The 22,931-nt window shown below is 49.3% G+C and overlaps 1 protein-coding gene across 5 annotated transcripts; it reads right to left on the bottom strand.

Moving 5' to 3' along the window:
• Positions 1-20,340: 20,340 nt before the first annotated feature.
• CD2BP2 (CD2 cytoplasmic tail binding protein 2) lies at positions 20,341-22,892 on the bottom strand. 5 transcript variants are annotated; one of them, XM_077760369.1, is made up of 7 exons: positions 22,799-22,892; positions 22,144-22,247; positions 21,706-21,844; positions 21,416-21,573; positions 20,873-21,308; positions 20,679-20,785; positions 20,341-20,590 (listed from the first exon to the last, which is right to left on the bottom strand). In XM_077760369.1, exons 2-7 carry the CDS (start codon positions 22,219-22,221, stop codon positions 20,480-20,482), a joined length of 1,029 nt encoding a protein of 342 aa, XP_077616495.1. In that variant the 5' UTR covers positions 22,222-22,247; positions 22,799-22,892; the 3' UTR covers positions 20,341-20,479. The 5 variants fall into 5 exon arrangements, with proteins under 5 accessions (XP_077616495.1, XP_077616494.1, XP_077616497.1 ...); XM_077760368.1 differs by having other exon boundaries at positions 22,144-22,348; positions 22,799-22,890; XM_077760371.1 differs by lacking the exon at positions 22,799-22,892 and adding an exon at positions 22,646-22,760.
• Positions 22,893-22,931: the final 39 nt, after the last annotated feature.

Here is a 22,931-nt window from a genome sequence, read left to right as displayed (position 1 = left end):
CTGTGCTCACAGCAGACAGCCTGATGCGGGGCTTGAACCCACAAACTGTGAGATCATAATCTGAGCTGAAGTCAGATGCTTAACCAACTGAGCCACCCAGGCGCCTTCAAAGAATAATTATTGAGCACCTACTGTGTGTGCCAGGTACAACACTCAGTACTGGGGACACACGGGCCCCCAGTTCTCATGGAACCTACTGTAGCCATTGATAAGGTTATGAAGGAGGAGCAAGGACCTATGGGACACATGACAGAAGCCTCTACTCAAATCCGGAGAAAGTCTTCCTAGGGGCACCTGGCTGTCTCAGTCAGTGGAGCATGCGGCTCTTGATCTCAGGTTGTGCGTTCGAGCCCCACCTTGGGTGTAGAGGTTGCTCAAGAAATAATAATAATAAAATCTTTTTTTTTTTAAGGAAGAAAGAAAGGCTTCCTAGAGGAAGAGAAGCCTATGCTGTTGCCTGAAGGTTAAATAGTAGAATAACTTCTACTATCCAGGCAGAGAGAAGAGGGAAGATGAGTCAAGAAGGTGGGAAGAGCTTTCGTAAAGGCCTAGAGGCAACAAAGAGCCTCTGATGTGGAAATTGCTGGAAGGAGCTCAATGTGGCTGAAGTTTGGGGGCTTGGGAAGTGGTGAAAGACGGAAACACAAGCCTGGAGACCCTTGTTGGGAAAGGTGAGAGCCAACCCGCCAGACATCCTGTTCTATGTCAGGCTCAGGGCCCACACGCAGGCTTGTCAGTAATGACACCCCAGGCAGCATCGTGCTGGTGCCTTCCTGCCTACTGCCCATGCTAGAACTTGCATAGCCCAGAGTCTTCCTGACGTCCCTACAGGAGTCAAGTTCATTTGGCATATACTCGTCTTGTTAAGATATGAAATAGTTCTGTGAAGAGCTCCTGGCCCAAGACATCCCTCCAGTATTCCCTGTGCTAGTCACTCTGGAGTTTCCTTTGGGAAATTCCAGAAAGCCTCACTTTCCAGGTACTGACAGGTTTATACCTGGAGAACAATAGTATACCTCATCCCATGATATCATGTAAGAAGCATGTATATTATGAATACATCTTGTATATAAAACTTAGCGAGGGTCACCTGGGTGGCTCAGTTGGTTAAGCATCCAACGCTTGATTTTGGCTCAGGTCATGATCTCCTGGCTTGTGAGTCTGAGTACCACGGCAGGCTCTGTGCCGACAGTGTGGAGCCTGCTTGGGATTCTCATTCAATCCCTTGATCTCTGCCCCTCCCCTGCTCAAGCTCCCTCACTAAATAAATAAACAAACATTTTAAAGAATAAATAACCAAGACTCAGCCTAGAGTCTAAGTGCACATCATTAGTGTTTAATAAATTTGGAAGTTTGGACATCTCCAGTGGGCTCCAGGTAGATGCCGCGTGACCAGTCTCCTCGTGGATCCTAGATTAGCTGGTAGCAGTAGGTTCACAGGAAGCCCATGGCTGTGACATTGACAACCGGGTTCTTGCTGCCTCTCACCCACACTGCTCATAAACACAGAGAGTAGTGCCCTCTGCTGACCTCCCTGGAAGACATCAGGTACCAGAGGCTGCTCACTTTCTCTACTGCCACTAATATGGGGGCACAAGATGAGGTTGGGTTGGGGCACAGCATCAAGTAATCAAAAAGCCTCAATGGCTTCTGACCAGAATGAAGTAATAGGTAGGTATACCTACCTACCTTAAACAAGAAAAAATAACTGGACAGCAAGCAGTGCGGGTTGGAGAGCCTTACAGCACCAGAAGAGGGGGCTCAGATAGACCCCAGCAGCCTCCCTGAAGTGAGGAAGCAGAGTGCTACAGGCAGGGTCCACAGGCCCAAGATGAGAGGCGAGAACTCTAGCGACACGTCTTCATCTGAGTATTGAACAGAAGAAACAACCCCCAGAGCTCACACACGGTGGAAATAGCTCATGGCCCCACCAGCCAACGTGAAAAGATCACCAAACGCACAGACATCTAGTAGAGGACTCAGAAGGGCATAGCCTCAGCAGTGGGGCCAAGTTAACCCCAGGCTGAAGGCTATTCGGGTCCCGCTTAACATGTAAAGCCAAGCCTCGAGAGGCTCAAAGTGTTTTCAAGGCATTCCGACCCTCCAAACTTCTTGGCCAAGTGGTAGAACTATTTCCTAGAACAAAGTTCAAAGCATTTAAAAAAGGAGAGTTCCACCCATGGTTGAGTGAGGAGGTCAGCAAGTCCTCTCCCCAAAAGCACCTATAAAGCTGCAAAAGATAAACAAAACAGCCACTTCTCTGAGATCCGCCAGAGGCATACTACAATCTGAGAACCTCGCTCAACTTGGAGTTTGAACAGGAATCGGTGATGTATTCATTGGGGCTGCTCTCTCTCTCTTTCTCCATTTCCAGCTTGGGAGGTGCAGGAGTTCTGCCCAGGTGGGGGCGGGGCTTGAGGACAAGCAGCTTCACTGTTGAAGGGGGTTTATTTGATTGGGACACCTGGATGATGCTGGTGCCCAGGATCTTGCCACCAGCTCAGTGGCAAGTGAGTGGGGAGAGCGAGGGCTCTATTAGCCTGATGGTGTGGTTGTGGTTGAAGGGAGCGTTTTCTTAGCTAAGGCTGTGTGCATTTGCAGCAGAGAGTCCACGTCAGCCGTACGTTCTTGGCTAAAACCCTCGGGCTGCATACACAGAGAAGGTCCAGAAGGGCCCAGGGAAAGCAAAGCTGCGGTCAACTTGAAAACAGCCAGGACTTTGTACTCTCCGACCCACCCATATATCCCCTGGCAGAGGACAGAATTCCCACTGGCTCAGTGTGACTGAGTACAACCTCTGTCCAATAATTAGCTGGCCATTAAGCTACACACACAGGGGTATTGCTAGGGATCCAAGCTTAAAAATAAAAGCAAGTATTATTTTTAAAAATTTTAAGGTTTATTTATTTTTGAGAGAAAGAGAGAGAGATCGTGAGTGGGGGGGGGCGGGGGGGGGGGAGCAGAGAGAGAGGAAGACACAGAATCGGAAACTGGCTCCAGGCTATCAGCACAGAGCCTTATGCAGGGTTCGAACTCACAAACTGCGAGATCATGACCTGAGCTGAAGTCGGACACTTAACTGACTGAACCAGCCAGATGCCCCAAAGCAAGAATTATTTTAAATGAGGCAGAGACATCAATGGCATCCACCATGAGTGAGGCAGATTTCACAGATTAAGCAGAAGCAAATTATTAAAGAAAAACAAACAAAAAACAATGATAGCACTGACCTGTAGGGGGCATCAGAATCCAATCTAAACTCGGAAAACAAGTAGACCCTCCCTCTGAGTGTCCCCAGATGTTGCATTTCACAAAGACTTTGAAGCAGCCGTTACAAATACGGTCAAAGAATTAAAATTAAAAAACTCAAAGGAAAGTGTGACAGAGAAATAGATCACCTTGATAAGAGGATAGATATTGTTTAGTTTATTGTTTTTTAATGTTTATTTACTTTGACAGAGAGAAAAAAGGAGGCAGTGAGCAGAGGAGGGGCAGAGAGAAAGAATCCTAAGCAGACTCCATGCTGTCAGCACAGAGCCTGACACAGGGCTCGAACTCATGAACCATGAGATCATGACGTGGGCCGAAATCTAGAGTCTGTCCTTAATCAACTGAGCCACCCAGGCGCACTAAAATTATGTTTTTAAACTTATTTTTATGTTTTAAGTTTATTTATTTTATTTGAGAGTGAGAGAAAGTGCGAGTCAGGTAGGGGTGGAGAGAGAATCCCAAGCAGGCTCTGTAAATCAGTGCAGAGCCCAATGTGGGGCTCAAATCCACAACTCATGAGATCATGACCTGAGCTAAAGTCGGATGCTTAACCAACTGAGCCGCCCAGGTGCCCCTGAGCTGCCATCTTTGATATCCAGGTCTGCCATCTTTGATATCCAGGTCTGGACTGGGACATGAGCAACCTTTCTCATTCGATCTGTGATCTCCTTTACGACTTTTTCTTCATCATCTATCTGTAGGCAGCATTGCTAGAGTTAAATTTTCCACAAACACCTCCCTCAGAAGCAAGCCGGTAATCTAAGGGCAAGCGATTTTGATAGATGGCATTGCGCATTTTGGTTTACTACTTGGCTGGTAAGTTAAGAACTCTGGCAGCTTCACTGGTTATAATTTCTACAACTGGTTGCAGTCTGATTATGTGGTTTAGCATGTAAATGGGAGTATGGTAGCCCCAGGACCCATCCTTTGCCCAGGAGGCAGGGCCATAATATTGGATTATACACTCGGGCGGCCACTCTTCATCTTTCCATTTGCCAATTTGCAAGGCACTACAGCTTTCTTTGAGTCTCTCTATCTCTGTACATTGAACTCTCAGCTGCTCTCCTCTTGCTATGGGAGTAGGAGGAAAGATGGATGGATAGTCCCCAGCACACATGACCCTGACCAGCCCCTGACCAGCCTGAAAGAAATACTGTATAGGCTGGTCTCCCAAAGATCCAGTATAATCCACCTGGGGCCTGCCATTAGATGGCTGCATCAATGCTGTCCCAGACGTCTCGGAGATGAGAAGTTAAACAAGGGCTGAGGGTCTGGCTCAGGGTGACCTGGGAAACCCCACCATTGGGTTTCCCAGGTGGCTGAATTCTAAAACCTTCGCCCTAAGCACGTTAAGTTTCCAACAGGGACGGTAAACCTTTTTCCTCATCAGGCAAGACAGTTCTTCCCAATGATTGAGGCTTTGAGGGGCCAAACCCCAGTAGTGGAACTGGGGTATTTTGTTCCATTAGAAGACTCGAGGGGATCTAATTCCCTGGCCTCCCATGGCCATTGATCCCCCATGTTGGCTGATCCCCCACATACATAGCAAGAAGAGATCTTTAGGGTCAGGGCTATAGCCTCTGCCAGGGCCAGAAACAAATTCCTTGCTGGGACTGAGACAGGAAGGGAACTACTTCTTATTTCTTCATAGAAGGAGTGGAAGACTTCATAGGATGTGGTTGGCTGGGTGGTAGTGACCCTCTTGAAATATGGCACAGTCCCTGGGTCTGTGCCTCGCCCATAGATTTGGATGTCAATTCGGGTGCCCCATGGCCACTTGCAGCCTTCTGAGTTCATGATGTTGAAATTAACAGGATTACAGGCTTTTGCTTGACAACCTGACGTGGCAGCCCCCTTCTGAAGGAGCGCTGCTGTGCCTTTTTTTTTCTAGGTAGCCCATGAAACACAGCTCCAACTGGGGCATAAAAACTCAGGTGTATAGGCACATAAACCATTTTCCTCACACAGGTATTTGTCACTGAGTCAGTACTTTAACTCCCAATCTAAGCCTCCACATGCTATATCAAGAGTCCTCGCGTCCTCCGTGACAAGTGCCCGCTCTTCTCATATGACAAATGCCTCTAGGTCTATACCTATAACTGCACATACATCAAATGGTATTGGCACCGGACGCTTAGGGTTAGTGATTTGTGTCCGGCTGATCAAGGCCCCTGCCTCCTGGTAGGATCGGACTTCTAACCAGTCTTCATTTGGGGAGTATTGGGGTCAAATCAAGTGCATGGACTCCCCCATTGGCAGATGGAATAGGTGGTCTTATTGTGCATGCATGTCTCCAGGGTCTTTCCCTGGTATAAGAAGTGGGTATAGTACAGTAACTCCCCCAACGTGACTCCCTGGCCTGACCTGGTTATGTGAATACATGGGTCACATGACGAAAGATCTAGATTTACAAACGGGGTCCAGATTAAAAGTAACCAATACAGGGGCACCTGGGTGGCTCAGTTGGTTAAACGTCTGACTTTGGCTCAGGTTTTGATCTCACGGTTCGTGGGTTCGAGCCCCGCATCGGGCTCTGTGCTGACAGCTAGCTCAGAGCCTGGAGCTGGTTTCGGATTCTGTGTCTCCCTCTCTCTCTGACCCTCCCCTGCTCACACTGTCTCTCTCTCTCTCTCTCTCAAATAAATAAAATATTTTAAAACTTAAAAAAAAAAAGCAACCGATACCAACAAAACATCCTACCCACAAGAGGAAAGTGAGTGCTAACAGCAACCTCTCCTCACATTTCCAGCTGCCTGGGGCAATCTCTGCCAATCTGATAGCTAGAAGTAGGGCAAAAATTACAATGACAGTGAGAGACAAGGTGTGGCAGTGCATCGCAGTAAGAAGACAGATACAGAAAACAAGGACAGTCTGTTTATTTCACCAGACCGGTGATTCCTCAAGCTTCTGCCTTGTGGTGTGTAGATTAGTCAGCTTCCCGAGTGACTAATGCAGGGCTGCGTCTCCCAGAGTCTCTGGCATTGCAGAGTGCTTCTTCCGTATGGTCAGCTTGCACGACGTGGATGGATCAGGAATGTACTCCCAGTCCCGGGATGCTGGCTTAACTCTGCTATGGTGAATTCAGGGACCCACTTTGGCTACTTCTACTGCAGTAGGGGTGGACAAAACTCAAAGGGGTTTAAGTGGTTGGATATTTCACCCCTTTACTCATACAGCATCTCCTGGCTCAAGGGAGTGAGCATCTGTGGTCAGACTCACAGGCAATCACTCTTTAACCCATCAATGTAGGGTGGTTAGAGTAGAGCCCAGAGCATCTCCTGCCTTAGGGTTACATTGCCTATCTCATTTATTTTTTTTTTTAATGTTTATTTATTCTTGAGAGAGACAGAGTATGAGCGGGGGAGGGACAGAGAGAGAGGGAGGCACAGAATTCAAAGCAGGCTCCGGGTTCTGAGATGTCAGCACAGAGCCAGATGCGGGGCTTGAACTCACGAGCTCAAACGACTGAGCCACCCAGGTGCCCCGAGATTGCCTATGTCACTTAAATCTCCCCTATGCCCTTGATTATTGGGGGAGGGTACCCATAAAGGATTTCATAAGGGGAAAGCCCTGTTTGCTTATTGGGGCTACACCTGATTCTTAACAAGGCTATTGGCTATTCTTAACCTGGTTCCGGTGCAGGTGGGGTTCTTGGCACAGTTTACTTAATTGTAGCTTCAGGAATTGTTCATTCATTCCAACTTCCTGGAGCCCTGGGATCCGTGTGCCGCGAGTAACTTCCCGGTGATCTTTAGCCCTTTTGCGACCAGCTGCACCACCTCAGCCCAAATGCTGGCCCATTAATCTGAACCCATAATGATAGGAATCCCAAATCGTGGGATAATTTCTTTTAGAAGAAGTCAGGTCACTCCATCCACCTTTTCTGTTAGAGTAGGGAAAGCTTGCACCCAGCCTGGGAAAGTACACACAAAGACCAACAGATATTTACAGCCCCAAGCCCGAGGGAGGTCAGTGAAGTCCACCATCACATTTTCAAATGGGGTTCCCCTGACACTCTGTACCCCAGGAGTGGCCTTGGGTCCCTGACATGGTTTCGGGCGCAGGTTTCACATGGCTCACATACCTCCCGGGGCCATGCTGGAGAGTCAAGGGAGGTAGAAATACCGGCTTAACATCATCTCAAGGGCTGTCCGGCCAGTGTGAGTTTCCTGATGGAACTGCTTAACAAAGACTGGCTCCAGGGTCTCAGGAGTGGCTACTCGGCCATCTTCAAATTTTCCCCGCCCACCTGGAAGGTAGTTTCCATTTTCAGTGTTAAACCAAGTACTTTCATGGTGTGAGTAACTAAGGTCCCATTGTGCGAGTGGGTTAGGGAACAGTCCAGCAGTTAAAGCCACTGATTCCGCTGCTCCTTTGGAAGCTGCTAGCTTTGCCTCTCTGTCTGCCTTACGGTTTCCCTGTGCAGCCATGGTGTCTCCCCTTTGATGCCCCAGCAAGGCACGACTGCCACACTTTTTAGGGGCCCACACAGCGTCTAAGAGTTCAAGGATTTCCTTACCATATTTTATGTCCTTTCCTCCTGAGTTTATTAGAGCCTCCTCTTTGTATAAGGCCCCACGTACGTGCAGGGTGGTGAAGGCATATTTAGCATCTGTGTATATATTAACATGTATCCCTGCCGCCATTTGGAGGGCTCCGGTTGGAGCAATTAGCTCTGCCTTTTGTGCCAAAGTCCCCTTCAGCGGGGGCTCCGCTTCAGTGACCGAGTTCAGGGTCACCACGGCATAACCTGCAAGATTCTCTCCCCTCTTTACAAACTGCTACTGTCAGTGAAATATTCTGACATCCTGGCGCTGGTGAGCCAGTATTGTCCCTTGTAATCCATTAATGTCAATACCGAATGTGGCACTCGGACTGTCAATTCCTGTCCCATAGTTAATTTGTCAGCCTCAGACACGAAGAGGACTTGTGGCTGCCAGTGCCCATAGGCAGGGGCCCAAACTTGGGCCAGCGTCAAGTAGCTTGGAGAGAGATGCCACCGGGTGATGCCACGATCCCAACATATGAGTCAGGACTCCCACCGCAATATCAATGCGCTCATGGACATACGGAAAGAAAAGCTTGGTCGTGTCTAGGAGTCCCTAAAGCAGGCAGACTAGTAAGGGCTCGCTTTATTTCCTCGAAGGCCTTTTGCTGTACTGAGTCTCACATCAGGGGTTCCCTCTCTCCTCACTTTGTAGCCTCATAGAGGGGTTTTGCCAGGACTGAAAAGTTAGGTATCCAGATCCTACAGAAACCTGCGGCCCCAAGAAACTCCTGAACCCGGCTTCTGGTTGTTGGGGTCGAGATCAAGCAAACGGCCTGCTTCCTCTCTGGGCCAAGCTGACGCTGCCCCTGAGACAGGTGGAAGCCAAGATATTTAACCTTCTCCTGACAGATTTGGGCCTTTTTCCTCAAGACCTTGTAACTAGTTTTCCCTAGGAGGGTAAGGAGCTGCCGAGTCCCTTCCATGCAACCCTCCTGGGACCTCCCAGCTAATAGCAAGTCATCCACGTACTGAAGCAGGACACAGTCATATTGATCCTCTGGGAAGACTTTTAAGTCAGAAGCTAACGCAGTGCCGAAGACCGTTTGGGAGTTTTCGAACCCCTGAGGCAACCTGGTCCAGGTTAATTGGCCCTTGTCACCATTTTCAGGATCCTCCTATTGGAAGGCAAAATCCTATTGGCTCTGGGGGGCCAGGCGGATGCAGAAAAAGGCATCCTTAAGGTCCAAACAGATGAAGAAGGTGGCTTCAGCAGGAATGAGTCCCAAAAGTGTATAGAGGTTCGGGACCACTGGGTGTATGGTGACAGTCACCTGGTTTACTGCTCACAGGTCCTGAAGTGGCTGGTAGTCATCTGTGCCCAGTTTTCGGACAGGCCAGAGGGGCGTGTTCCACGGCGACTGGCTCGGCCGGAGGACCCCATACTTTAAGTCTCTCCAGGTGTTTTTGGGTCCCGACCTGTGCCTTGCGAGGAAGTAGTGTGTCTGGTGGGTGGGCCCTGCCCCGGGCCTCAGTTCCACAGACACAGGGGCTATGTTTCGACCAGTCCCGGTGGGTTATCTTCAGCCCACACTCCCGGGACCTTAAAGGGAAGCTCAGACACCGGTTGTGGTTTCTCCTGGAGACGACAGAGATGCCACTCCTCCCCCTGGGGAATCGTGAGAGTCATAATCCTTGCTTCTGGTTTCCGTAGGGTCAGAGCAGCCTGTCCCTGAGAACTGAAAGTTTTCTGGGCTGCAGCCTTCCCAATAGGTCATGGCCCATTAGAGCCACGGGGCAGTCAGGAAGGTACAGGAATTCATGGATGACTTCACAGCCCCCTAAATTCATCACCAAGGCACCAGGAAGGGACGGTGTGCCTGACTGCCTGTGGCCCCCACGAAGGTGGCTTGTCTCTGTGAGAGGGGGCCACAGGTCGGGTCACTACTGAGTGTTCTGCTCCAGTATCTACCATAAAGGCAATGGGTCGGCCTCCCACATTCATTAGGACCATGGGCTCCTGGGAGCCTAACAAAATAGAGCCCGGTCTGTCCTAGTCTTCCTCATAGTCCTCCATGGCGGCTGGCCCCACAAAATTGTCTTTGGGGGCCCATGAGACCGTGCGGCCCTGGACCACATGGCCCCCTTTTTTTTCCCCCTGCCTGGGGCCTTACTGAGAATTATCCAGTCGCTGGGGGCACTCACTCTTCCAGTGGCCCCCCTGACGGCAGAATGCACACTGATTCCAGCCTATTTTTGGTCTAGGGTGAGACCTTCCTCCCCACCGCTCCTCTTTCTGGCCTTGGTCCTTTCCCTGAGGGGCACTCTTATGGGGGTGTCTTGACTGCCCCACCAAGGTGACAGCTAACAAGACTGCCTGTTTTTGCATCCTTCGGCGTTCTTCCTTCTGTGCCGCCTGGTCACGGTTAATGAACACCTGCGTCGCTACTTCTAGCAACTGACTGGTATTCATGCTAGTGAAACCTTCTAGTTTCTGCAGCTTGCGCCGAATACCTCCCTGGGCCTGACCTACGAAAGCCACATTAATCATCCGCTGGTTAGCGGGTGCTTCTGGATCAAAGGGAATGTAGAGACGAAATGCCTCACATAGTCTCTCATAAAACGGGCTCGGGCTTTCTTTGGGTCCCTGGAGCACTTCTGATGTTTTACTCATATTTATGGCACTCCCTCCCCCCCCCACCCCCGGCTTTCTTTATGCTATTTTTTTTTTAAATGTTTTATTTATTTCTAGGAGAGAGAGAGAGAGACAGCGTGAGCAGGGGAGGGTCAGAGAGAGAGGGAGTCACAGACTGAAACAGGCTCCAGGCTCCGAGGTGGCAGTCAGCACAGAGCCCGACGCGGGGCACGAACCCACGAACCGCGAGATCATGACCTAAGCGAAAGTCGGACGCTTAACCGACTAAGCCACCCAGGCGCCCCTCTTTATGCTATTCAGAAGGGCTTCTTGATATCGTTCAGTCCTTGCAAAGCCTCACCAATACGTGAGTCATTTGGGTCCCATTTGGGGTCCTCCCCAGGGAAGTGAGCCCGAGCGTAGGTCTGTGGGGTCTAGTGTCCCAGCCGGGGCATTTTCCTCTAACTGTTTTAGGGCTGCCTGAGTAATTTGGCAACACTCCTCCTAATTGAAGAGAGTCAGAAGAAGTTGGTGGCAGTCTGCCCAGGTAGGTTTGTGGGTTTGAATTATGAACTGCAATTAGGTCAATCATAGCCTGGGGTTTCTCGGTATAGGAGGGGGTATAGTGCTTCCAATTTAGGAGATTCACAGTGATAAAAGATGGGTACATAAAAACATGCTGGCCTCCTTGGATCTGACCTTCCNCCTTCCTGATCATAATAGATGAGTCGCCTGGTTTCCCTCACTGGCATCTATAGGGCTCGCTGGTGTGGCTGCAGGGAGGCGCTGCCTCTGCTGCCCTGATTCTCTAGTCCCCATTCAGGAGGCATGTTCAGGAGGCATGTGCGGAGTTAGGACTGGTGTTCCGGGGGAGTCAGTCACATTCGGGGAGGCCCATGGTGCTAGGGGTGGTGAGGCCTCAGGGCTGGGGGGCAGATTCTGATGAAGTTTCCGCAGTTAGGGCTGCTGGGGACACAGGTGGCAGTGAGGCATACAGTGGGACATATGGTGGGGTTTCTTCAGGTTCTCCGGACAGCATGGGCTTTTTAATTTCCAGCCGGTATTTGGAGGAAGCCGTAATGCAAGCCTTCATAACGTTACGGCTGTCTTAGCCACAGCGGCCAGGATAGGACCAATGTAAGGAAATTGGTCAGGGTGGCTTGAGTCCCCCACAATGACCCTGAACACTCAGCCAACTAGTTCCTTACCAAGTGAGCCCTTGGAGGGCCAGGCCACGCCAAATGATGGCCAATCAACTTCACAGAATGTCAGGAGCTTTTCAGGAGTTAATTTCACACCATAATTTCCTGAATATCCCTTTTGGAAATTTCTCAACAAACACTCTAGGGGAGTCAGTTTAATCTGCTTTCCACCCATTTCCTCCCCCTAACAGATGACTTTCACGCACACGAGGTGGGGAAAAAAAGGAAGGAGGGTGACTAGTTTGGAGAAGACTCACACTCGCTTTGTCCATTTCCAGCTGCTCTCCTCTCAGAGATATTTCAGGTGCCTCTTAGCATTGGTGGGTTCCGTTTCAATCCTTGACCCGGATCAGACTCCCAAGGAAGTCTGATGCCACCTTAGGCTGTATGAGGTCACCACAGAACCGTGGATCAGGACTCAACACTCGCCTCGTCCCGTGGTCAGGTTGGAACCTTCCCGAGGCTCGTACCCAGCGGCAAAGGAGGTGGAAACGCATCATCTCTGAATCTCAGACGTGAGCCCCCAAGCAATGTAGCAGGATTCTCTCACAGAGAGTCGTGACACTGAGGCTTTTTCATTTCCAGGAAGCAACTTTATTCCTGCTGGCACCGCTCAGTTGGGTTCATACCCGAAGAACTGAGCACCGAACATCACGTGGCATCGTTTTTTATACATTTTCTATTTCTTCATCTCCTTTATATGGTAACACACACAAACATGTAATCTGATAAAGTAGTCTCAGTTTACAAGATCATGAGGGATGTTGTCATGTAGGCGCATTGCCAGGTTACCTTGAAGTTTTCTTTCCCTTTTATCTCTCTCCTTAGGGAGGGGACCCTACCATAGGTTAAGCGTCCAACTCTTGATTTCAGCTCAGGCCATGACCTTGGGGTTCCATGGGTTCAAGGCCCGCGTCAGGTTCTGTGCTCACAGTTCGAAACCTGCTTGGGATTCTCTCTCTCTCTCCCTTTTTCTGCCTCTCCCTCTGTCTCTCTCTGTCTCTGTCTGTCTGCCTTTCTCTCAAAATAAAGATAAATAAGCTTAATTTTTAAAAAGTGTCTAATTCTTGATCTTGCTTCAGGTCATGAACCAGTGGTTCATGAGATGGAGCCCCAAGGCAGGCTCTGTGCTGACACCATGAAGCCTGCTTAGGATTCTCTCTCTCCCTCTCTCTGCTCCTCCCCAGCTCATGCTCTCTCTCTCAAAATAAACAAACAAACAGAGTTTAAAATGACAATAAATAGGGGTGCCTGGGTGGCTTAGTCGGTTAAGCATCTGACTTCAGCTCAGATCATGATCTCACAGATTCTGAGTTCAAGCCCCACGTCGGGCTCTATGCTGACAGCTCAGAGCCTGGAGCCTGCTTCGGATTCTGTGTCTCCCTCTCTTTCTGCCCCTCCCCCGCTCATGCTCTCTCTCTCTCTCTCTCTTTCTCAAAAATAAATGAACATTAAAAATAAATAAATAAATAAACATTTTTAAAAATTTCTTAAAAAGGACTCAAAGCATGAAATGACTTGTCCAGGTTCACGCAACTAATAAGTGATAGAGCTGGAATCCAAACCTGGGACTCTGACTAATAAACCAAAATCTTAAGCATTTTGTCACAGAATATGTCACCAGAGGCATTCATAGAGTACTTTCTCAGGGGAAAAGGAAAATATAAAGAGAAACAATGGCCCAAAACTTCCCAGATTTGTTGAAAAAATAATCTACACATCCAAGAAGCTCGGGGAATACCAGGTAGGATCACCGGAAAGGGATTCACGGTCAGACACATCATAGCCAAACCACTGAAAGACCAAGAGAAAATAATAAAAGCAGCAGTGAAAAAAGACTCATCACGTGCAGAGAAGCCTCAACACGGATCCATACAAGCTTCTCACCTGAAACAATGGAGGCCAGAAGTCAGTGAGTAGAATGACACATTCGAAGTGCAACAGACCAAAAATGAAATTAAGGGAAGTAATTCCAGGAACAACTTTGGGCCTGCGAATTCAATCACATGGATGAAATGGACAAATTCCTTACAAATAACAAACTGCCAAAGCACACTCAAGAAGAAACGGAAAACTTAAATAGCCTCACATATAATTAATGAAATTGAATTTGTAGTTAAATCTTCTCATAAAGTTAATTGCAGCTCTGTGCCTAAAACAAAAACATTCTCTTTGGAGCCAGCACAGACCTCTAGGCACTAAGAGATAAGGTTTTTCTCTTTCAAGCCCAGAAATGCTTTCTCATCACACAATTTTATTTTATTTTATTTTTTTACAATTTCTTTTTACATTTTATTTATTTATTTCTAACTAAACTCTACACCTAACGTAGGGCTTGAACTCATGACCCTGAAATCAAGAGTCGCCCGCTCCACCGACTGAACTAGCCAGGCGCCCCATACAAAGGTGTTGTTGTTTTTCAGGAACCAACTTTCCAAACATTTGGAAGCAGAAAGAATTCACTCTCAGGTTTCTCATTGTTGCTTTGCTGGTGAACTTGATAAAACCAATAGAATTCCCCATAAGCTGGGAATAATAAATGGAAAAATTCAGGGGGAAAAATTTCCCACAAAGAAAATTCCAGGTACAGAGATGGCTCCATTGATAAATTCCACCAAACATTTAATGAAGAAATAATATCAATTCTACACAGATTTAACATTGTTCATTTCAAATCCCAACGAGGTTTTTTGAGACATTGACAAACTAATTCTAAAATTTATTTAGAGATGTCAAGAACATAGACTAGTCAAAACAATTTTTTTTATTTTTTTATGTCTTTATTTTATTTTGAGAGACAGACAGAGAGCAAGTGGGGGAGGGGCAGAGAGCGAGGGAGACACAGAATCTGAAGCAGGCTCCAGGCTCTGAGCTGTCATCACAGAGCCCGACGCAGGACTCGAACCCACGAACAATGAGATCATGACCTGAGCCGAAGTCGATGCTTAACCGACTGAGCCACCCAGGCGCCCCCAAAACAATTTTTAAAGAGAAAAAAGTTAGAAAATATTCACTACTTGATGTCAAGACTCACTATAAAGTTACACAGTTATTAGGGTGCCTGGGTCGCTCAGTCGGTTAAGGATCTGACTCGATTTCAGCTCAGGTCATGATCCTAGGGTCGTGAGATTGAGCCCTGCATCAGGCTCTGCATGCCTGTTTAGGATTCTCTCTCCCTCACTCTCTCTGCCCCTCCCCCTCGAGCATGAGCACACGTGCACTCTCTCTCTCTCTCAAAATAAATAAATAAACTAGAAAAAAGAAAAAAATAAAGTTACAGTTTTCAAGACAGTATGGTATTGGGGGGCACCTACCTGGCTTAGTCAACGAAACATGCAACTCTTGATATCAGGGTCGTGAGTTCAAGCCCCATGATGGGCTGACTTAGAGGTTACTTTTTAAAAATGAGAAGAAAAAAGGGGGCACCTGGGTGGCTCAGTCCATTGAGCATCCGACTTTGGCTCAGGTCATGATCTCGTGGTTGGTGGGTTCAAGCCCCACGTCGCGTTCTGTGCTGACAGCTCAGAGCCTGGAGCCTGCTTCGGATTCTGTGTCTCCATCTCTCTTTCTGCCCCTCCCCCTCCCACACTCTGTCTGTCTCTGTCTCTCAAAAAATAAATAAAATGTTAAAAAAAACAACTTGTTTTAAAAACAAAAATATAAAAATGAGAAAAAAAGACAGTATAGTATTAGTATAGAGATAAATATAGAAATCAATGAAACAAAATGTGTAACTCAGAAATAGATAGATGAACATATATATGGTCAACTGATGTTTTGGAAAGGTGCCAAGACAATTTTTCAATGGCGGAAAGGGGAATCTTCTCAACAAATGCACTCACACAACTGGCTAGCCACACACAAAAAAAGTGAAGGTCATACAAAAGTTAACACAAAGGTATCATAGACCTAAATGTTCAAGCTGAAACTATAAGACTTCTAGAGGAAACAGAAAATGTTGGTGACTGCATATGATGAAGATTTCTTAAGTAGGACACAAAAAGGCACAAACTGTAAGAGAAAAAAATCCAAAATTGAACTTTATCAAAATTTAAAACTCTCACTCTTCAAAAGATACTGATTAAAAAGAAGTTCAAAAACAAGCCACAGACCGAGAGAAATAGTCGCAAAATATGTATCTGACAAAGGACTTGTATCTGGGATGTGTAACTGTCTATTACAAACTCAATAATAATAAGACAAATAATCCGATTGTATAATAGACAAAAAATAGGAACGGGACGCCTGGCTGGCTCAGTCAGTGGACCATGTGACTCTCGATCTCGGGGCTGTGAGTTTGAGCCCCAAGTTGAGTATATAGGTTACTTAAAAACTACATCTTTTTTTTTTTAATTTTTTTTAATGTTTTCTTTTTAGGAGAGAGAGAGAGACAGCATGAGCAGGGAAGGGTCAGAGAGAGAGGGAGTCACAGACTGAAACAGGCTCCAGGCTCTGAGCTGGCAGTCAGCACAGAGCCCGACGCGGGGCTCGAACCCACGAACCGCGAGATCAGGACCTAAGCAAAAGTCGGACGCTTAACCGACTAAGCCACCCAGGCGCCCGAAAAACTACATCTTAAAAAAGCCCCCACTTGGCCAGAGGGAGATGTGTGCTGGGATGGCCCCCTGGCGGGGTCTAAAGGAAGTCTGGTGGCTGCTGAACCTCCCACAGAAAAGCATACCCTTGAACCTGGGGGATGGCCGAAAAGGACCAAGGGGCAAGCCTGGCCTCCGTGTGGAGTTCAGAAGTGGCTACTGACCTGAAGAAACATATCCATCCTTGGGCCTCGTCCAAAACATCAGCAAATCCACCCTTGAAAGAAATTCCTCTTGGGTCTCAGTGTCAGGAAGAGCCGGGTATCTCCAGGACCTCAACTTGGTTCTGGCCGGGAGCAGAATGGAAGGCAAGCCGCTCAGTCTCAGGCCTCCCCGCTGCCCGGGAGCCTGGCATTCAGCAACCCTGCAAAGAGGCATCAAATCAGCCAGGTGGGTCTGGAAGGGGTGACAGACGTGTCAAAGGCATCTGTCCCCCTTATGTGGAGCCTGACTCTGCTTATTTTAACTCCTTTTTCAAGTCCTCCACGGTTCTTGACTCCCCCAAGACCCTACCAGATGCCCAGGGCAGAGTGTGACAGCCTTAGCCTGGACTCGCCTTCGCCCACTCTTGCTAGTCTTCTGGAAAATGGCCTGCCAAAGGCAAAAGGCTGCATTTCAGAGGCTCTGGTGTCCCGGATACAGTGATGACATCTGCAGCTTTGACCTTGAGCCCTCCTGTAAATTTGCCCATGGCCTCAGTAAGAACAACCCTACTCCTTCAGCCCTGCTCCCTGAGAGATCATTGGGTCTAGACAACTGTACACTGCCCATCCAGGTCAGACCTCACCCCTTCTGGGACAGCAAGGACAAATAGTCCCACCAGCCCCCCCAGTTTCTGGTCTTGTTCAAGAGTTGGGGGTGCCTGACACACAGGACCAGGAAAGACTTGGCTCATTCCCTATTCATTCATCAGAACTGAACCTGCCTCAGGCTTCCTGATGGAGACAGACCAGCAAAAACTGCTCTGGGTATGGAGTCAGACATCTGTGCTACTGGGCACAGGGGAAGAAACAATGACCAACCAGGGGAGTGGGGAGTGGGTTAGGAAGCCTGTAGGAAAAGGAGACCTCAGGGCGCCTGGGTGGCTCAGTCGGTTAAGTGTCCAGCTTCAGCTCAGGTCATGATCTTGTGGTTCAGGAGTTCGAGCCCTGCATCATGCTCTGTACTGACAGCTCAGAGCCTGGAGCCTGCTTTGGATTCTGTGTCTCCCTCTCTCTCTGCCCCTCCCCTGCTTGTGTGCATGTTCTCTCTCTCTCTCTCTCTCTCTCTCTAAATAAGCAAATAAATATTAAAAAAAAAAAATGCCTAGAACTAAGTACAACAGATCTATTAATTGGCCTTTCCTGGACAGAGAAGAGAAAGGCATCGCTGGCCAGACCTGGAGAAATCAAATTGCCCTGTTCTGGGAGAAGGCTGGAGCTTGGAGTCAGGGAAGAAAACAGAGTAGAAAAGCAACGGCAGATGTGTAGCTGGAGGGGTTGGTCAAGCCAGGCCCTGGAAGACCTTCTCAGTCAGCTTCAAGCTTTTGAACTTTATCTCAAGTGAAATGAAGCCATTAAAAGTTTTCAGTAAAAGGGAAGGGACTTCACCTCCATGGCCTTCCTTCCCAAAACCGTAACTCAAATCTAATCATGAGAAAAATATCAGACCCAAAAAAGCACCGAAATTTGAGGAATATTTTTACAAAATACCAAACCAATTCTCCTCAAACTGTCAAAGTCAGCAAAAACAACTCTGAGGAACTGTCAGACCAGAGATTAAGGAGACATGATAATTAAATGTGAAAGGGTGTCCCAGAAGAGATTCTGGAACAGACAAGGGACATAAGGGAAAAATTAGTAAAATGCAAAGAAAGTGTGAGGTTTAGTGAATGGTAATATTCCATACATTCATATGGTGGAATATTACTCACAATAAAGATTACTATTACATGTTACATGGCTGAATCTCAAAAACTAAGTAGACACAAGGAGACACAAAAGACCACATATCTTTTGAGTCTATTTGTACGAAACGGCCAGAATAGGCAACTCTACAGAGACAGGAAGTGAATTAGTGGTTACCAGGGACTGGACGACACAGAGGGTGGGGAGTAAAGGGAGCAGTTTCTTCTATGGTGGACAGAAATGTTCTAAAATTGGATTGTAGTGATAGCTCCACAGCCTTATGAATATTCTAAAAAAAACTATTGAACTGTACAAACGGGTGCACTACATCTCAGTAAAGTTTTTGGTAAAAATAGTANAGAGAACTTAAGTCATGTTTGTGGGAGAGGAAAGGCATTCAGCTAGGTGGGGTATGTGTTAGTTTCCTATTGGGGCCATAATAAATACCCACAACTTGGTGGCTTGAAACACTTTATTAGATTCTAGAGGTCAGAAGTCCACAATGGTTTTCACTGGGTTCAAATCCTCAGTAGGGCTTTTTTCTGTAGCAGCTCTGGGAGGGCTGTTCGCTTGCCTTTTCCAGTTTCTATAGGCCACCGCATTCCTTGGCATGTGACCTGGTCTTCCATCTTCAAAGCCAGTAACTGTGTTTGACCCTCCTCTCTTTCACTTTATAGGACCTTTGTGATGACACTGGGCCCACCCACCTCCATACTCCAGGATAGCACAGCCCCCTGCCCACCTCAGTCATTAATCACATCTGCAGTCTCTTTTGCCACGTAAGGTCCCATATTCACAGATTTTGTTGAGGACATGGACATCTCTGGGGGACCATTCATCAGGGAGGTGACCACAGGAGGTGGCTGTGAGGGGTAGATGGGGTGGGACCTGGATAGGTGGAGCCTGAGATGCCAGTGGTACATCCAAGGGAACTGCCCCCTTGGCTTTCATCTATTCACCCAACAGTACACACCTCCCATGAGTCCGTCTGTCACTGGGATTATAAAGGTGACCAGCTGTATTGCTTTTCACTTCTGAAATCCAGATGAACCATTTAATCAATGACATCTTACAAATACAATTAGCAGGGTTTTCTTAATGACACCTGAAGACTTACAACTGAAGACATCTTGGAATCAACGACTACCAAGTCTGGGCTGGCACCGGCACGGACCCAACTAATACAGAAGTTGGAGGCCTCGCTAGAGCGTCAAGGGTCCCCACTCTGCTGTCGTTCCTACTTCCAAGCCTGGCTCCTTCCACCTGCGGCCCTGGTGCCCAGCAATCCTGTAACAGAACGACAGAGCCCTGGCCACCACATGCTCAGCTCTGCCACCACAGCAGGATCTGGGAAGTGGCCCCTCCAGGTGTAACCTCAGTCCTGAGTCATGCCCAGTGGTTCTCCACCTGTCCACACACTGGAATCACCTGGGAGCTTTCAAAAAGCCCCAACCACTGAGCCACTCTCTAAACTAACTCACTTGGAATTTGAGTAAATTTTATAGCTCCCCGGGACTCCAAAGGACAGCCAAAGTAGAAAAGTGGAGGGTTCAACCTAATTTGGTACAAGAGGCATAAGGCAGCACTGGTGAGAGGTGGGAGGTGCTAGGTGCAGACAATACAATTATACCTGTCCCCTCCCAACCATACTCCCCCAAAATCTGAATTCCTGGAAGAAGACTAATCCAGTTATCCGGTTCCTTCACGGCACCAGCCTGTGCACACCGGGAGCTCAGGAAATGTGATTTCAGAGAACTTCAAGGGTGCCAAGAAAGGTCTGGGAAAAAAGCCCGCTGGGTCTGGGCCAGCTCTCCAATTCACTGTGTGAGCTCCAAGGAGGCACTGCCCCTTTTTGTGCCAGTTCAGTGGCTGCCCAGATGGCCTTGAAGGGCCATCACTGTTCCCCGAAGAAGCCTGAGACAGTGGGGAGTCTGCGGATAGCAGGCTTCCTACTCCCTCCAAACAGATGTCCCAGCCCCCAAGCCCTAAACTCTCCACTTCTGGTGCTCTACCTACACTGGCTGTGAAGACAGAGGCTCTGAGGTTCCAAAGCCCCCTCCGAGAATACTGGAGGACAGCATGTGAGTGAAAGGGAGTTTTAGATGGTGAGCAGACTCGAGGCCACCTGACAGCCCTGGTTCCACCCCAGGAATGATAAACAAAGGCGAAATGGTTTAGGTAACCAGAAACTTCCACTCATGAGAGGAGTTCGAAGGGGTTATGAAGGTCCTTGGCTTCTGGCCATTAGCACAGCCAAAGCCCTAAATATACAACCAAAGGCTTTTATTGGGAAAGGGAAATTGACTGAAAAATGGCCCCTAAAGTCCTCAATGCCTGAGGCAGCTGGGGCCTCCTCCACAGAGTTCAGGAAAGAAGGGGCCGCCAAAACAGGGCCCTGAGCAGGCTCAGGTATAGAGGTCAAAGTCAATGCGTTTGGAGTTGTAGAACTGTCCGCCAGGAGGGTCCAGCTTCCGGCAATAAACACCATCTGCGAAGTAGCCTTCATTCACCCAGGTCTGTAGGAAAAGAGAGCAGAGCTGGGAAAGGACTGATACGGGTGGGGGGAGGGAGAGAAGCGGCAGAAGGAAGTAGAAAGGGACTTACCTGCATCTGGGTGCTGGTGAAGGGCCCGTACAGCTCAGCATCCCCCGTGTTCTCCCACTTATATTCCCACATCACGTCCACCAGTCCATCTCCTGGCAACTCTGCTTCTAAAACAACATGCAAAGCCATCTGGGCCTCAAGTTCCCCGGCCCCTGCCCCTGCCCACAGCACTCCTCCTCTGCCTCCAGTCTTACCTCCCCTCTGCGTAGGGGTTGGGGTCTCCAGCTCCCCCTCTGCCACTTCTTCAGCAAACATGTCCAGAGAGGGTGGCGGTGTGGGCTCAGGGGGTCCCTGGGTCCGGGACCCCAACCCCTTCAGCCTCATGGCTAACCGTTCCCTTGTCTCCTGATACACGCCAAGGTTGCCCCGGGCTACCATCTGGTCGGCCAACCCAGAGAGCCGATCCAAGCGTTGCGGGGAACTGGGCCGCCCACCCCCTTTGCTGCCCCCTTTGCCTCCTCCTCTGGCTCCCAGACGCCTCAGCGCGCCAGCCACTGTCTCTCTTGGCAACAGCAGCTCCAGAAGGCCCTCCAGAAGGGCTTGGGCACTCATTGGTGTCTGGCCCAGGCTGTCCTCTTCCTCTGAGTCTGACGGTGGGCGCTGATCAGGAGGCCGCTCCCTGATCTTCACCTGTGATGTGAAAACAGGGACAGGTTATCTCCTCCAAACTGCGGGAGGGCCCAGGCCCAGCACCTGCTGCCTCCAGGCCGCCCGCCATGTCAGCCCCTCGGCCACACCCAGTCAATGTTGTCCAGCCAGCTGTCTCGGATCTGAGCATCCCGGTTCAGGAAGTAGTTGCCATCAGCATCAAAGTGGCCTTCCTCCATCTCTTCCTGTAGGTTGAAGGGTGTGATCCGCACACCTCCCTCACTGGGGAGCGTGGCTGCTTCCTGACCTGCGTGAAAGACACAGGCATCCCATGCTGGGTGCGTGCACACACACGCAAAAGACAAAGAGCTTCCTTGCCCCACGTTCCTAAAAGCTCGATCTGTTCATGCAGCTGCATCAATTCTTGGGTTTAGCTCACCTTCCACATCCTCTGAGGCCAGGATATCATATTTGCTGGACCCCTCATCATCATCATCATCATCCTCGTCACTGTCCAGAGAGTGTTTGCCTTTGAATCGGCTCCCAGGACCCCCTGCCCCAGCTACAGGATCCACCAGCTGTGAGGAAGGGCCGGCAAGTTGAGAGATGCAGATTACTGGTTATTCCTCAAGATACTTGACGTAGATTTTTCTTCAAAACCTTCCCCAACTGAAAATTCTAGGTAGGTTCTTCTTCAAAACCCTCTCAAACTGAACCTTCTCCAAACCCATTTCCCAGAGCACATGGAAAAGCTAGCCCTCTCTCTGCTTTCTTTGCCACCTTCCCTCCCCTCCCGCCCCCCTCTTTTTCTCTTCTGGCTTCTAGTTCTTTCCCTCCCCTCCCTCCTCCTCAGAATGCATGGGTCTGGCCCCCTCACCTTCTTCTTGGGAACACTGATTTCATCCTCATCATCTTCATCTCCCACACCTTGGAAGGTCACTTTCCTCTTCGGCATGACTGGACTGAGGAGCCTTCCCCAGGCTGGGTCGAGAGAGGATGCAGATTAAGGGAAGCGGGCGAGGCTACTCACCGCGGAAGTGCCCCAGCACAACAAGCCATCACCTGGTACGCACTAGATCCAGCTTGGGGGGAGAGGGAGCACACAGTGAGGGGCCGCGAGGGAAGCTGGCAGCCAGAAGGCCCCCGGGACTTGGCTCGGCCTCCAACAGAGTTGCTGGAGCGGGGGCGGACAGGCGGTCGCGCGTAGGGGCTCCCCACGGGCAACCCCCATCCTTGACGAAAAGAGACAGGCTCCCCTCCCCCATACCTCCCCATTCCTGGCCCCGACAGTTCTGGCTGCGACGGGGATCTGCGGGCTGACACCCTCTCCTCCACCCCCAGTCCCCTCAGAGCCCGCAGGGCCTGGGTGGACCCAGGACCTGGCTTGCTGGCCACTCCCCTCCGGCCCGCGCTGAACTCCCAACTCCGCGGGGTGACCGCCAACTGTCCCGGGCTAAGTGTACAAATCTAAGTGTACAAAGAGAGGCGGCAGAGCCGCGGGGATTCGAGCAGCCCCACTGGCGCGCGCTCACCTCAGGATCCACGGGAGGCCGTGGGGGAAGAAAAAGAGAAAGACGCTCACGAGGACTACATCCGGGGCACCGGCCGCCATCACCCGGAAGAGAACTGCGGAAGGCGCCAGAGAAGGCCGGAAGTGGCTTCACT

This window comes from Crocuta crocuta, unplaced genomic scaffold (genome assembly GCF_008692635.1).
Source record: "Crocuta crocuta isolate KB4526 unplaced genomic scaffold, BGI_CrCroc_1.0 scaffold73, whole genome shotgun sequence".
NCBI lineage: Eukaryota > Metazoa > Chordata > Mammalia > Carnivora > Hyaenidae > Crocuta > Crocuta crocuta.
This window is presented reverse-complemented; position numbering and strand designations above follow the sequence as displayed.